Source organism: Ovis canadensis, chromosome 7 (assembly GCF_042477335.2).
Source record: "Ovis canadensis isolate MfBH-ARS-UI-01 breed Bighorn chromosome 7, ARS-UI_OviCan_v2, whole genome shotgun sequence".
NCBI lineage: Eukaryota > Metazoa > Chordata > Mammalia > Artiodactyla > Bovidae > Ovis > Ovis canadensis.
In genome coordinates this window covers 17,253,952-17,270,758 of record NC_091251.1, presented here as the reverse complement: position 1 = coordinate 17,270,758, position 16,807 = coordinate 17,253,952, and the positions used below count along the sequence as shown (strand labels likewise).

The 16,807-nt window shown below is 39.2% G+C and overlaps 1 protein-coding gene across 4 annotated transcripts in view; it reads right to left on the bottom strand.

Moving 5' to 3' along the window:
* The window catches only part of AP3S1 (adaptor related protein complex 3 subunit sigma 1), a 72,271-nt gene that overhangs the window by 42,196 nt on the left and 13,268 nt on the right, over positions 1 to 16,807 (bottom strand). For 3 of the 4 annotated variants that reach the window (XR_011258419.1, XM_069597540.1, XM_069597542.1), the window contains one exon: positions 177 to 268. The exons of the other annotated variant lie outside the window; for it this stretch is intronic. Coding sequence is in view for 2 of the 3 variants with exons in the window: in XM_069597540.1 (XP_069453641.1) it covers positions 177 to 268 (92 nt within the window). In the remaining variant the exon portion in view is untranslated. The remainder of the gene's footprint in view (positions 1 to 176; positions 269 to 16,807) is intronic. 4 annotated transcript variants of the gene reach the window in all.

The following is a 16,807-nucleotide window of genomic DNA, read 5'->3' as shown; positions in this document are numbered from 1 at the left end:
AAAGAAAAAGATTAAGTATCTTAAAAATTATTTAAGTTAGATTTATAGCTAATATGAGGCAATTAATTCCCCGATCCAATTGATCAAATTAGGAAATTTTACAATAAAACAATTAAACAGTGATACTCTACTCATACAGTCAAAGATTAGAAATGTCCATGAAATGTTTTACTTACAATCCTCCTTCTAGGAAATTACAAACATTTTCATCTCTCTTAGATACCAAATGGAATGTCTCCCTGATGATTTGCTGTTGTGTATCTTCACTCTGAGAAAGAATAATTCATATATGTTAGAATCCAATTTTTAGGTTTAACAGTTTTATAAAAATTTGAAAATAAAAGACAGTAATCTGTCTTGGAAATTCATCTAAGAGAATAGTCCTTGGAGAACTAACCTATTATATCTTAATAGAAACAAACCCCAACATTTCAAATTTTTTTTTAAAAAAAGCAAAAGCATAATAAAAAAGCAGCACTTAATATTTTCCAGTGTAATAAAATTTATTTCTCAGCTTTAAAAACCAACAAGAAAAATATAAGACACATGAATTGTAGACACTGGTAAAAGGGAAACGAGATATCAACTAGTCAAAGTACATTGTATAAATGGGTAAACTGAAACAAAGAGATAGTGTTATAAACAATTCATGGAGCTAATCTATATTTTAAAAGAAAGAACAGAAGTTTGGTGCTCTCAATTAAGTAAGTTTAAGTGCAAACTGAGGTAAGAGTTTATCCAGCTTACTTATCTTTATGTAAGCACAGCTTAAAACCAAGAATTGACTCAACAAATATTTACTAAAGTCACCAAGCAGTTCATGTCCCAGTAAAAAAAAGAATCAGCTTCTCAAACACTGCAATATAAAATTGGGCAAAATCATGAACAAGAAATTTCCCAGGAAAGAATATATGATGGTCCATAAACAAATGAAAAGATGCTAAACCTCATTAGTTATGAAGTGAAATACAAATTAAAGTAACAATGAAATAACTCGACACGTACCGTATGAGCAAAAATATAAAAGTATGACAATATCAAATGTTGACAAAGATATGGAGCCACAGAAATTCTCGTGGTAGCAGTGGAAAGGCAAATGGTAAAATCACTCAGGCAAGAAGTTTTACAATTCAGCACTCTACTCCTAGGCACAATGCTAACCCATATGAAACCACTGTTCCTGAAGCTCAAAAACAGCAGAATATTGACAACTACATATCCATAACAAAGTCTTAACCTGTACACCAAGAAACACACAAGAATGCTCACAAAGGCACCACCAACAATCACAACAAAAAAAGCTGGAAATAACCCAAATGCTCACCAATCACGTAAGTTACAGTATGCTTGTATAGCGGAATCCTATAAGAAGTAAAAATTAAGTAAATTATACCCACCAATATGAACAATTCTCAAAAAATTAATGTGGGAAAAAGGAGTTACCAGAGCTCAAGTTGCCATTAAAAAAAAAACAAAAACCCACAAACGGATGACTAACAGAAACATATTTTCTCACAATTCTGGAGGCTAGAGGTTCAAGACCGAGGTGGCAGGATAGCTGGTTTCTGGTGAGTGGCATCTTTTTGGCTTGAAGACAACCACCTGCTCATTGCATTCTTGCACGTCCTTATGGGGAGAAACAGCAAGAACAGGCTCTCTGGTTTCTCTTCTGGAAAGGGCACTAAGCACACCATGAGGGCCCCATGGTCATCATCTCGTCTAAACCTAATTAAGTTCCAAAGTCCTAACCCCAAATCAAATTGAGGGTTTGGGCCTCAACAAGTAAATGCAGGGGTACACAGTTCAGTCTACACTAGGGGCGAAAAGCAAGTACCAGAATACTATGGAATCACTCCATTAGTATAAAATTCAAACACATGGAAAACTAAACATTGTGTCTGACAAAAATTTGGGGGTGATAAAAATATAACTATAAAGAAAACCATGGACATGATTAACAGATTTCAAAGGCCTATTTTCACAGGAAGAAACACAACTGTCATTCATAGATAAAAAGATTTTCCCCACAGAAAATCTAACATCATTTACACAGAAGTGATACAACTAATAAACAGTTAAAATAAGAACACAAAGACATTACATAAAAATCCTACTGCCATTCTAAACTTCTGCAAGAATGAGTTGCAAAATGTAATTTTAAAAAGATACCATCAAAAACCATGCATTAAAGGAAACAAAAAAATTGCAAGAAAAAATGTAAAACTTTACTGGAAAAAGTTAAAGAATATCTAAGTAAATGAAAATATGTATAATGTTTACAGACTGAATGATCCAATATTATACAGATGCTCAAACTCCCCAAAATGCTCCAAAGACTTCAGTTCAGTTCAGTTCAGTTGCTCAGTCATGTCCGACTCTTTGCGACCCCATGAATCGCAGCACGCCAGGCCTCCCGGTCCATCACCAACTCCCAGAGTTCACTCAGACTCACGTCCATCGAGTCAGTGATGCCATCCAGCCATCTCATCCTCGGTCGTCCCCTTCTCCTCCTGCCCCCAATCCCTCCCAGCATCAGAGTCTTTTCCAATGAGTCAACTCTTCGAATGAGGTGGCCAAAGTACTGGAGTTTGACTTAAGGTAATTCCAACCAAAATTTCAACATGGGTGTGGGAGATAAACTTGAAAACCTGATTATGACTCAAAATATGATTTATATATGAGAACAGAGGGCTAGAATAACCAGACACTCAAGTAGAATACAAGAGGACCTGCTGACCAGGTGAGAATTATTATAAAGCCACAGTAATTAAGATAACATATTGGTGCAGAAATAGGGAAAATGACTGATGGAGCCAGAAGCACACCCACACATAAGTATAATAATTTAACTTTAAACATAATACGCATGCAGATTAGCAGGGATGGAAGGGCATTTTCATAAATGGTCCCAGGATGAAAATTTTTGGTTTTGTTCTAATATAATGAACTTCTAGCTCTCATGTTATACTCAAAAATCAGTCCCAGATTGATTAAATGTCAGTGCAACCTAAAAGTTCATCCACAGAGGGATGGATGAAGATGTGGTACAGATACACAATGGAATATTACTCAGCCATTAAAAAGAATGAAATGCCCCTTGCAGCAGCATGGATGGACCTACAGTGTGATACTGAGTGAAGTCAGACAGAGGGCAAAAATATTATATGACATTCCTGATATGTGGAATCTATAAGAAACGATACCAATGAACTTACTTACAAAACAGAAAGAGACTTACAAACTTAGAAAATGAAATTAAGGTTGAAGGGAAGGAAGGCAGGGAGAAAGGGATAATTAGGGAGTTTGGGAAGGTCATGTACACACTGCTATATTTAAAATGGATACCAACAAGGACCTATTGTATAGCACATGGAACTCTGCTTAATGTTATATGCCAGTACAGATGGAAGGGGGGTTTCAAAGGAATAGATACGTGTATATGTATGGCTGAGTCCCCTCGCTGTTCACTTGAAACTACCACAACATTGTTAATTGGCTATACCCCAATACAAAGTAAAAAGTTTTAAGTTAAAAAAAAATGTCAATGATGAAGCTACAAAAATCTAAAAATATAATACAGAAGAATATCTTTATAACATTGTAATAGTGTTGGACTTTTAAACAAGACACAAATGATAACTATAAAGGAAATGGTAACTATAAAGGAAAAGGTTTGCAAATTTGATCACATCAAAAGTAGGCATTTTTAATGCTGAAGTGACATCACAAGAAGAATTAAGAGAGCCACAAACATGACAAACATGCCTACAGTACATAAAACTCACAAGAGGAACAGTATCTAGCACACAAAAATACTTAACTGCCAGCAAGAGAAAGATAAACATTCCAACAGAAAAATAACTTGGTAAAAATAAGACTTGGAATACAACAAACTAAAAAGTTTCTCTATAGCAATGAAAACCATCAACAAAATAGGTAACCCACTGAATGGAAGAAAATGTCTGCAAGCCATATATCTGATTAGAGGTTAATATTCAAAGATATAAAGACTCCATACAGCTGAATAGCAAAAAAAAAAAAATCCAAACAATCCTAATTTTAAACCTTAGGACAGAAGATCTAAATAGACTTTTCCAAAGAAGACATACAGATGGCCACAAGGTACATAAAAAGATGCTCAATATCAGTAATCATCAGGGAAATACAAAGGGAAACCACAACGAAGTACCACTGCACACTTGTCAGAATGACTATAACAAAGATGCTCAAGTGGGGGTGGGCAGGTGGAGAGGAGGGAACCACGGTGCACGGTCGATGAGATTGTAAATTGCTGCAGCTGCTGTGAAAACCAGTATGGAGGTTCCTCAAAAAGTAAAAACAGAACCACCACATGATCCAGCAATTTCACGTCCAAGTTTTTATCTGAAGAAAATGAAAATACTAATGTGAGAAGATAAAAGCATTCTCATGTTCATCTGAACATTGTACACGATAACCAACATATGGAAGGCACCTGAGCGTCCACGCATAAAGGAAATAAATGCACATATAAAGGCATACCCTGGAAATACTGAAGGTTTGCGTCCAGACCACAGTACAGCGATAAAAGGAGTTACACAAAATTTTTGGTTCCCCTGTTCATAAAAAAGTTATGTTTATTCTATAATGTGGGCTACTAAGATTCAACAGGATTATGTATAAAAAAAGTACATACCTTAATTAAAGACAACTTTATTGCTAAAAAAATGTTAACCATCATCTGAGCTTTCCCTGAATCATAATCTTTTCACTGGTGGAAGGTCTTGCCTCAGTGGCTGCTGACTGATCAGGGTGGTGGTTGCTGAAGGTTGGGCTGACTACAGCAATTTCTTAATATGAAACAACAACGCAGTTTGCCACATCGATGGACTCTTCCTTTCATAAAGGAGGAATCATGCAGTGCTGCTTGACAGTATTTTACCCACAGGAAAATTTCTTTCAAAACTGGAGCCAGTCCTCTCAAAGCCTACAACTGCTTTATCAACTGAATTTATGAATTATTCTAAGTTCTTTGTTGTCCTAACAACACTCTTTACAGCATCCCCATCAGGAGTAGATTCTGTCTCAAAATACCATTTCTTTGCTCATCATTATGAAGCAACTCCTCATCTGTTCAAGTTTTATCATATTGTTGCTGTTCAGTCGCTCAGTCCTGTCCAACTCTTTGCAACCCCATGGACTGCAGCATGCCAGGCTTCCCCGTCCTTCACCATCTCCCAGAGCTTGCTCAAACTCATGTCCATTGAGTCTGTGATGCCATCCAACCATCTAGTCCTCCGTTATGCCCTTCTCTTCCTGTCTTCAATCTTTCCCAGCATCAGGGTCTTTTCCAATGAGCCGGCTCTTCACATCAGGTGGCCAAAGTACTGGAGTTTCAGCTTCAGCATCAGTCCTTCCAATGAATATTCAGGATTGATTTAATTTAGGATTGATCTCCCTGCAGTCCAAGGGACTCTCAAGAGTCTTCTCCAACACCACAATTCGAAAGCATCAGTTCTTTGGTGGTCAGCCTTCTTTACGTCCAACTCTCACATCCATACATGACTACTGTAAAAACCATAGCTTTGACTACACAGACCTTTGTTGGTAAAGCAATGTCTCTGCTTTTAATACTGTCTAGGTTTGTCACAGCTTTTCTTCAAAGGGGCAAGCATTTTTTAAATTTCATGGCTGCAGTCACTGTCCCCAGTTATTTTGGAGCCCAAGAAAATAAAAGTCTGTCATTGTTTTCCCATCTAATAGCCATGAAGTGATGGGACCAGATGTCATGATCTTCATTTTTTGAATGCTGAGTTTTAAGCCAGCATTTTCATTCTCCTCTTTCACCTTCATCAAGAAGTAAAAATATTTCCTCTTTGCTTTCTGCCATAAGGGTGGTGTCATCTGCCTCTCTGGGGTTGTTGATATTTCTCCTGGCAATCTTGATTCCAGTTTGTGCTTCAACCAGCCCAGCATTTTGCATATGTACTCTGCATATGAGTTAAATAAGCAGGGTGACAATATGCAGCCTTGACGTACTCCTTTCCCAATTTGGAAACAGTCTGCTGTTCCATGTCCAGTTCTAACTGTTGCTTCTTGACCTGCATACAGATTTCTTAAGAGGCAGGTAAGGTGGTCTGGTATACCCATCTCTTTAAGAATTTTCCACAATTTGTTGTGATCCACACAGTCAAAGGCTTTAGTGCAGTCAATGAAGTGGAAGTAGATGTTTTTCTGGAATTCTCTTGCTTTTTCCATGATCCAACAGATGTTGGCAATTTGATCTCTGGTTCCTCTGACTTTTCTAAATCCAGTTGGTACATCTGGAAGTTCTTGGTTCCAGTACTGTTGAAGCCTAGTTTGGAGGATTTTGAGCACTACTTTGCTAGTGTGTGAAATGAGTGCAATTGTGTGGTAGTTTGAACATTCTTTGGCACTGGAATGAAAACAGACCTTTTCCGGTCTTATGTTCACTGTTGAGTTTTCCCAATTTGCTGGGATACTGAGTGCAGCACTTTAACAGCGTCATCTTTCAGGATTTGAAACAGCTTAGGTGGAATTCTATTGCCTCCACTAGCTTTGTTCACAGTGATGCTGCCTAAGGCCCTCTCGACTTCACATTCCAGGATGTCAGGCTCTAGGTAAGTGATCACACCATCATGGTAATCCAGGTCGTCAAGATCTTTTTTGTATAGTTCTGTGTAATCTTGCCACTTCTTAATAGCTCTGCTTTTGTTGCTGCTGCTACTGCTAAGTTGCATCAGCTGTGTCCAACTCCGTGCGACCCTATAGACACAGCCCACCAGGCTCCTCTGTCCCTGGGATTCTCCAGGCAAGAACACTGGAGTGGGTTGCCATTTCCTTCTCCAATGCATGGAAGTGAAAAGTGAAAGTGAAGTCGCTCAGTCATGTCCAACTCCGTGCGACCCTATAGACACAGCCCACCAGGCTCCTCTGTCCCCGGGATTCTCCAGGCAAGAACACTGGAGTGGGTTGCCATTTCCTTCTCCAGTGCATGAAAATGAAAAGTGAAAGTGAAGTCACTCAGTCATGTCCGACTATAGCCTACCAGGCTCCTCCGTCCATGGGATTCTCTAGGCAAGAGTTCTGCTTCTGTTAAGTCCATACGATTTCTGTCCTTTATTGTTTCCCTCTTTGTATGAAATGTTCCCTTGGTATCTCTAATTTTCTTGAAGAGATCTCTAGTCTTTCCCATTCTATTGTTTTCCCCTATTTCTTTGCACTGTTCGCTTAGGAAGACTTTCTTCTCTCTCTTGCTATTCTTTGGAACTCTGCGTCCACATCCTCAGGCTCTGCTCCTAATTCTAGTTCTCTTGCTATATGTACCACATATGCAATTACTTCCTCCACTGGAGTCTTGACTCCCTCCCCTGCAAGTCATTCACAAAGGCTGGAATCAACTTCTTCTAACTCCTGTGAATGTTGATATTATCACCTCTTCTCATGAATCATAAATGCTCTTAATAGCATTTAGAATGGTGAGTTCAGTTCAGTCGCTCAGTTGTGTCCGACTCTTTGCGACCCCATGAACCGCAGCACGCCAGGCCTCCCTGTCCATCACCATCTCCCAGAGTTCACTCAGACTCACGTCCATCGAGTCAGTGATGCCATCCAGCCATCTCATCCTCTGTCGTCCCCTTCTCCTCCTGGCCCCAATCCCTCTCAGCATCAGAGTCTTTTCCAATGAGTCAACTCTTCGCATGAGGTGGCCAAAGTACTGGAGTTTCAGCTTTAGCATCATTCCTTCCAAAGAAATCCCAGGGCTGATCTCCTTTAGGATGGACTGGTTGGATCTCCTTGCAGTCCAAGGGACTCTCAAGAGTCTTCTCCAACACCACAGTTCAAAAGCATCAACTCTTCGGTGCTCAGCCTTCTTCACAGTCCAACTCTCACATCCATACATGACCACAGGAAAAACCATAGCCTTGACTAGACGGACCTTAGTCGGCAAAGTAATGTCTCTGCTTTTGAATATACTATCTAGGTTGGTCATAACTTTTCTTCCAAGGAGTACCCTTCCCTAAAGGTTTCCAATTGACTGCCCACATCCATCAGAGGAATCACTGTCTGTGACCACTATAGCCTTACAAAATATCTTTTTTAAAGTAGAAGACTTGAAAGTCAAAATGAGTTCTTGATCTGTGGCCTGTATACTGTATTAGCAAGCATGAAAATGACATGAATCTCGTACATCTTCACCACAGCTTTGGGTGACCACCTGCATTGTCAATGAGCAATAATATTTTGAAAGGAATCTTTTAATTTTTTTTTCTATGAGCAGGAGGTCTTAACAGTGGGCTTAAAATAAATTCAGTAAACCATGTTGTAAATAGATGTGCTGTCATCTGGCTTTGTCGTTCCATTTACAGAGCACAAGCAGAGTAGCACAATTTTAGCATAACATTAGCATAATTCTTAAGGGCCCTGGGAACGGAAAATGAGCAACAGCTTCAAATGAAAGTCACCAGCTGCACTAGCCCTTAACAAGAGTCAGCCTAGTCTTTGAATCACTGATGTCAGGCCCATCCTGGATGGCTTCTTCTTCCAATAGAAGGATGTTCTGTCTACACGGAAAATCTGTTGTTTAGTACAGTCACCTTCATTCATCATCTCGATTCTTCCGAATCACTCACTGCAGTTTCTGTATTGGCACTTGCTGTTTCACCTTGCACTTTCATGTCACTAAGGTCTCTTTCCTTAAACATCATGAATGAACCTCTGCCAGTTTCAAACTTATCTTCTGCAGCATCCTCACCTCTGCCAGCCTTCACAGAGCTGAAGAATTAGTCATGCTCTGGATTAGGCTTTGGCTTAAGGGAATGCTGTGGCTGGTTTCACCTTCTGTCCAGACCACAGAAACTTCCTCCACATCAGCAGTTAGGCCACTTCACTTTCTCATCATTCGTGTGCTGACTGCAGTAGTACCGTTAATTTCCTTCGAGAACGTTTCCTTTGCGCTCACAGCTTGGCTATCTGTTTGGTGCAAGAGACCAAGCGTTTAGCCCACCTAAGCTTTCAACATGCCTTCCTCACTAAGCCTAACCACATCTTGCTTTTGATTTAAAGTGAGAGATGTGGGACTCCTCCTTTCATTTGAACAACTTACAGACTACTATCAGGTCATTAACTGCTCTAGTTCAAAGCTGTTATGTCTCAGGAAACAGGGAGGCCCAGGAAGTGGGGGAGAGAAGGGGACTGGCTGGTCAGTGGGGCAGTCAGAACATACACATTTGGTTCGCTCCCATATATGCCTGTGGTTTGCGGCACCCCTAAAAATTTGTAACAGTGATGTCAATGATCCCTCACAGACCATTATAGCAAAGAAAATAATAATGAAAATATCTGAAATATTGCAAGAATTACCAAAATGTGACATAGAGACACAAGTGAGCAAATGCTGTTAGAAAAACTGGTGCAAACAGTCTTGCTCGAGGTAGGGTTGCCACAAACCTTCAATCTGTAAAAAATGCAAAATCTGGGTTAAAGTGTGATAAAACAAAGGGCAATGAAATGAGGTGTGCCTGTAAATCTGTGTTATTTTTAAGTCACTAAGTTTGCATTTCTTAGGGCAGCAATAAAAGTAAATACCTGCCATACCGAAACAGGAGGATAAAGAAAATGTCAACAAGCCAGATGCTGAAATTCCTAGTTCTTTACTTCGGTCAGCTCCCAGAATTCCATGCCAGAGGGGGCACAACTGAAAGTCAACTGTGCATATCTCTTCCACATTCTGCACGCCGTCACACGATGTCACTACACCATGCTGAGAGCACGAAGCTGGCCATAACGGAGCACTTATGCCACGCAGCAGACACTACAAAATGGGGCTCTTTCCTCCCAGCTAAGCCAGTGGCTACAAAAAAACACTGGCCATCTGTATGTCTTCCTCAAATGCAAATCAAAACTTCAAAGAGGTATCATTTCACACTGGTGAGAACGGCTACCGTTAAAAAGTCTACAAATAATAAATGCTGGAGAGGGTATGGAGAAAAGGGAATCTTCCTACACTGTTGATGGGAATGTAAGTTGGTGCAGTCAACTTATGGGAGGTTCCTCAGAAAACGAAAAACAGAATTACCATATGATCCAGCAATCTCACTCCTGGTATATACCCAGACAAAACTATAATTTGAAAAGATACATGCATCCTTATGTTCATCAGGTCAGTTCAGTTGCTCAGTTGTGTCCAACTGTTTGCAAGCCCATGAATCGCAGCATGCCAGGCCTCCCTGTCCATCACCAACTCCCGGAGCTCACTCAAACTCATGTCCATCGAGTCCATGATGCCATCCAGCCATCTCATCCTCTGTTGTCCCCTTCTCCTCCTGCCCTCAATCCCTCCCAGCATCAGGGTCTTTTCCAATGAGTCAACTCTTCGCATGAGGTGACCAAAGTATTGGAGTTTCAGCTTCAGCATCAGTCCTTCCAATGAATATTCAGGACTGATTTCCTTAGGATGGACTGGTTGGATCTCCTTGCAGTCCAAGGGACTCTCAAGAGTCTTCTCCAACACCACAGTTCAAAAGCATCAATTCTTCGGCACTCAGCTTTCTTCACAGTCCAACTCTCACATCCATACATGACCACTGGAAAAACTATAGCCTTGACAAGATGGACCTTTGTTGGCAAATATCTCTGCTTTTCAATATGCTATCTAGATTGGTCATAACTTTCCTTCCAAGGAGTAAGCATCTTTTAATTTCATGGCTGCAATCACCATCTGCAGTGATTTTGGAGCCCAGACACTGACATTATTTCCCCATCTATTTCCCATGAAGTGATGGGACCGGATGCCATGATCTTCATTTTCTGAACGTTGAGCTTTAAGCCAACTTTTTCACTCTCCTCTTTCACTCTCATCAAGGGGCTTTTTAGTTCCTCTTCACTTTCTGCCATAAGGGTGGTGTCATCTGTATATCTGAGGTTATTGATATTTCTCCCGGCAATCTTAATTTCAGCCTGTGCTTCATCCAGCCCAGCGTTTCTCATGATGGACTCTGCATATAAGTTAAATAAGCAGGGTGACAATATACAACCTTGACGTACTCCTTTTCCTATTTGCAGCACTATTTATAATAGCTAGGACACAAACAGATGAATGGATAAAAATGTGGTGCATATATACAATAGAATACTACTCAGCCATAAAAATGAATGAAACACAGATGTGACTGAAAATTATCATGGGGCTGATAGCTCAGTTCCAATGCAGGAGACCTGGGTTTGATCCCTGGGTTGGGAAGATCCCCTGGAGAAGGATAAGGCTACCCATTCTGGTATTCTGGCCTGGAGAATTCCAAGGACTGTATAGTCCATGGGGTCACAAGAGTCAGACACAACTGAGCAACTTTCACTTCACCAAGATTATCACAGTAAGTGAAGTCAGAAAGAGAATGACAAATAGCATATGACACCACTTATATGTGGAATTTAAAATATGGCGCAAATAAACCTATCTACAAATCAGAAACATACTCACAGATATAGAGAGCAGACTTGTGCTTGTCAAGGGGAAAGGATATAGTGGGGAGAACTACTGGGAGTTTGGGATTAGTAGAGGTAAAGGATTCCATGTAGGATGGATAAACAACAAACTCCTACTGTGTAGCACAGGGAACTATACTCAGTATCTCGTGATAAACAATAATGGAAAAGAATATTTTTTAAAAAGAATGCATGTGTATTACTGAGTCACTTTGCTGTATAGCAGAAATTGGCATTACTCTGTAAATCAACTATATGTCAATAAAATTCTCAGCCACAAAAATCCCTATCCTATCTTCCATGGTAACTAGATGTAGAAGTTCCTTTGGCACCATCTCAAGAATGACAAATAAATGCCCACAAAGAAGGTTCTAGCTGATCAGGAACATTAATACTAGACTTAATGTGAGTGAAAGATATATCTTCATTGTGTTAAGCACAAAGACTTGGGGAGACTGCTGTTATAGCTGTTTCTATTGTTACACTAGTGAGACTGCCTAGGCTGACCATCTCAAGTAAAGCTCATATAGACAACCTCTATTCATGGATTCAGTAGTCATGTATGGATGTGAGAGCTCAACAATGAAAAAGCGGTGCCAAAGAACCAATGCCTTCAAACTATGGTGCTGGAGAACACTCTTGAGAGTCTCTTGGACTGCAAGGAGATCCAACCAGTTAATCCTAAAGGAAATCAGTCCTGAATATTCATTGGAAGGACTGATGCTGAAGCTGAAGCTCCAATACTTTGTCTACCTGATGCAAAGTGCTAAGTCATTGGAAAAGACCCTGATGCTGGGAAAGACTGAAGGCAGGAGGAGAAGGGGATGACAGAGGATGAGATGGCTGGCTGTCATCACTGACTCAGTGGACATGAGTTTGAGCAAACTCCGGGAGATGGTGAAGGACAGGGAAGCCTGGTGTGCTGCAGTCCTGGGGTCACAAAGAGTCGTACATGACTGAGCGACTGAACAAGAGCAACAGGGAGTCAGAGTCTCCAGTTAGCTTTTCGTATCCCACTTTTACAAAGAAGTCAACCAAAGATTAGTGGACACCTGATGAAAGCTCTAAATAAAAGCTAAGGACAAAACTAGAGGTGAAGAGCAACCAAAAGGAAATAAACCAAGAAGAGAGAAGAAAGTATATGTCATTAATACTAGTGAGGTAAGAAAAGATAATCCAACTGTGAAGAGGAATAGCATAACATAAAACAGTAACAGTAAAATTTTTTAGAAAGAGTTCATGTAAACTAAAAATATGAGGAGAAATTTTAAAATTCAGGGGAAAGACTGGAAAATAAAGTGAGAAAACTATTCAAAAAATTGGACCAAAGGGCAGAAAAATAGGTGAGAAAGAATAGCAGAAGTAGAACAACAATCCAGAGGAATGCTGAATAAAAGGAGGTTCGAAAAAAAGAACTGAGAAATTTTTCAAGGAGAGAAAACAAGAATTTCCAGAATTAAAGGGCCCATCAAGAACCCAGCACAACTAGTGAAAACAGATTCATAGCAAGGGTCTGTGAAACTTACGAAACTGCAGACAAACAGGAGCCTACATATTTTCTGGAGAGTAAAAAGAGGTCAGTACACAAAGAATAGATAATTAGAATTTCATCAGGCTTTTTGATAACAATACTGGAAACTAAAAGGTAATAGAGCAATGCCATCAAAATTCTGAGGAAAGGTTATTTCCAGCAAGAATTCTATAGGCGGTCAATGTAAAGTTACAGCCTCCTCAGACTTGCAAAGTCTCAAATAAATTTATTAATATCTCCCATGATCTTTCTTTCTCAAGAAGTTACTGGGAGATATGTTCCACCATGGTAAGGTAATAAACCAAAAAAAACAAGCAAGAGGAGACCCAGCACACGAACAGGATAAAGGAATACCTACAATAACAAAGACTCTAACATGACTGCCATAAAGGATTTCAGGAAAGAGTCCCCCCTTTTTTTCTTTTTGGTGAGTTCCAGAGTCCCCCTGCGGATAGCTGTTCAACAGCTGGTTGTATTCTGGTACTCTTACATGAAGAGATGAGCGCATGTCTTTCTGCTCTGCCATCTGGAATCAATCTCTCCAGGAGAGATTTCCTCCAGAATAAGAAACTGATAGAAAATGTATATAACTGAGACAACGGACAGAGACATGAATTAGGGGTAAGTAAATAAAAGATTAGATCAAAGGAAAAGGCGACTGCATCTTCAAGGAAAAGGGAATGTCAGGAAAAACTAAGCAATTTATAATATGGTTCAGATGAGGATGGTGTTCACAAAAGAAACTAATGTAAACATCAAATACTGATCTAACCAAAATTATGAAATAACTATAAAAGGATTGGAAGGATACAGATGTTGAGTGGGAGGGGTGGACAATAGCTAAATAATCATTTTCAATAGCAGAAGTCAACAGATCATGCCTACAAGTGAAAAATGCCCATTGCCTACAGGCAACAAAACCACCATGTTATTTAATAAACACGTAATAAACACCAAGTTATCAGATAAATGTATGTGCCTACAGGAGGGGGGAATAAGAGCATGCTATTTTTCATGATAAATCCTAGAGAACTATATAATAGTTCTTTATGTGTGTGCGTTCAGTCGGTTAGTCATATCCGACTCTTTAGGACTCTTTACGACCCTGTTAGGGTCCTCTGTCCACGGGATTTTCCCAGCAAGAATAATGGAATAGGTTGCCATTTCCTCCTCCAAAGAGTCTTCCTGGCCCAGGGATGGAATTCCCATCTCCTGCACTGCAGGCAGATTCTTTACTGCTGAGCCAGTGGGGAATCCAGTTACATTCTATACCCTATGTTTATGTATACAACTTTGATAAGCATGCTAAAAATAAAGAAGGGAGGAAAGAGAGTATGGATTCTGCAACCAGACTACCTCGGTTTATTCCTGAATATGGTCTTTATTAACTGTGCAACTTTGAGCAAATTGCTTTATTTGCCTGAGTTTTCCTCTGGTAGCAAGAATAATAATATTTACCTCACAGAGTTATTGTGAGGATTGAATTAATACACATAATGCTCTAAAAAACAACAGCTGGCACATAATAAGCATGGATTAACATTGACTTACTTTAGAATATTCATTTCGAGGCGTTGTCATCATCCATTAAATAGCTCTAGAATTCTAATGATAGTATAAAGGTCTTATAGGAGTTTTAAGAAAAGTTATCTTTTTGCATTACATTATTGTTTATAAACAAATAACAGGCTAAATATGTTAAACTTTAATTATGTTTCACTGTTTTAACAGTGAAAAGAATTTCTCATACAAACTTCAAGACCGCTACTTGGAATCATCTTTCTTAAAATACCAAGCAATACTCAACTAAGAAAATCAATACTAGAAAGAAGCCCTGAAATTTTATTCAAGCAACCGAAGTCTAAGTTAAGATTAAACAAATCAAATCTCTGCTGACAAAAGAAAATTTCCCATTCTTTAAAAATCAGTTTAATTTAACAGCTTTCATAAAGAAGCCTGGAGGTTGCTTTAGGCTGATCATATTTCCTAACGCTACAGTCTCATAACAGAAGTCAGAAGATACACACACATTTCAGTCAGTCACGTCTCCTGGATTACATCAGTCTAAAGACAAGTAGAATTACATAAAGGCAACAATGCTTATTATTTTTAATACTTCTTAATCCACACTGAAAACTAAATTTTAAAAATCCTCCAGTAGCCCACTAATAAAACCTTACCTTTTTCTATGTTCCTTCCTTGATTCTAAACATATATCCTAAACAAAAGGGGACTTTAAAACCCAAACTTTCCTCTAATCAGACAGTAAATATACCATTATCCGCTTCCCTGCCTCCCACAAGTAAATTTTTTCTTAAGGTGCATTCATTTACTCCACTGAACATCAGAATATCAACAATCACCAACACAAAAAGAAAGTTTCTTTTCCAAAAGAGCTTAAAACAAGAAATAAAATGAATATATCTACTTAGTATTTTTATTTCATATTCTATATTTTGCCTGTTTTATTGTTCAAAAAAGAAATAGACATCTTTACGATAAAAGGGGTAACCTCTGACATAAGAACAACACAAAAAATATATTCAATACTGTAAGAAGCCAAGGGGAACACATGATTTTCAGCAGCAAGATTATCTTCAAAGAAAAGTGACATATATCTAGGGATGGATTTACAGAACAGACAGAATTCAGGAATGCAGAGGAGGAGGAATGTGATGCTACATGATATTGGAGGCAGAAGGAAAAGTTTGGGCCAAAGCACGGACCAAAGCATGACCAAAGTGAGCAGCATATATGAGGAATAATAGCTAGTTTACTTTGCATTAAGATGCAGAAGGGAGAGAAAGACTGTCTTTTTCCTAAAGGGAACAGAAGTTTGCAAACTAAGCCACAGAGCACTCCAACATTTAGAAAACATGAAAAAGAGAAGCCCTCAACAGAAAAAATTCAGTTAGCGTGGGTTTTTTTTTTTGCCAGATCTCGCCCAAGTTGGAAGTCTGCCTGGAAACTTGGTATATATGAGTAGGCTTCACTTTTAGCCTGAGTGTATAAAGAACAAGCAGTCACCATTGGGCTACCCCTAAATCCCAACCAACAAGGAGAGAAGACAGCACCTGCAACAGAAATTATACTAGCACTTGCCCAGACAGCTTATTAAATTTCTTTGAATTCAATGGTGTTTCCCCCTACAACATATAAAAAAGTATTAATAATGCTTAGCACAAGAAAGTACTCAATGTGTGAAAGCTATTATCAACACTCTAAAATTAACATCTATCACACTAAGAAGTTTGCCACTTTCCGTGGCAAAAACCCTATTATTTAATTTAAGTAACAAACAGCTGAGAAGGTGATAGACTGAGTCTGAAATATTTAGAGAGAGAGCCTGAACCGTGGTGGAAGCTGACAGGTCTGAGAACTAACAAACAAAGTAAAATTTGGGGAGGAAAGTTGGAGTAAGGTACCCAGACAATTCAATGGGAAAAGAATAGTCTTTTCCACAAATGGTGAGAAGAAAACTGGATAGCTACCTGCAAAAAATGACATTAAGCTTTACCCCACACCATACGCAGAGCTAACTCAAAAAAAGATCACAGACCTAAACGTAAGAAAACTACAAAACTCCTGAAAGGAAATATAACCTATATGATCTTGGATTAGACAAAGTTTTCTTAGATATGCCAAAAAAAAAAACCAAAAAACAAAAAACCACAGGTAAAGGGGCGGGGGAAAGGATAAATTGGACAAAATCAAAATAAGAAACCTTTACGGACTTCCCCTGTGGTCCACTGGTTAAGAATCTGCCTTCCAGGGCAGGGGATGTGGGTTCGA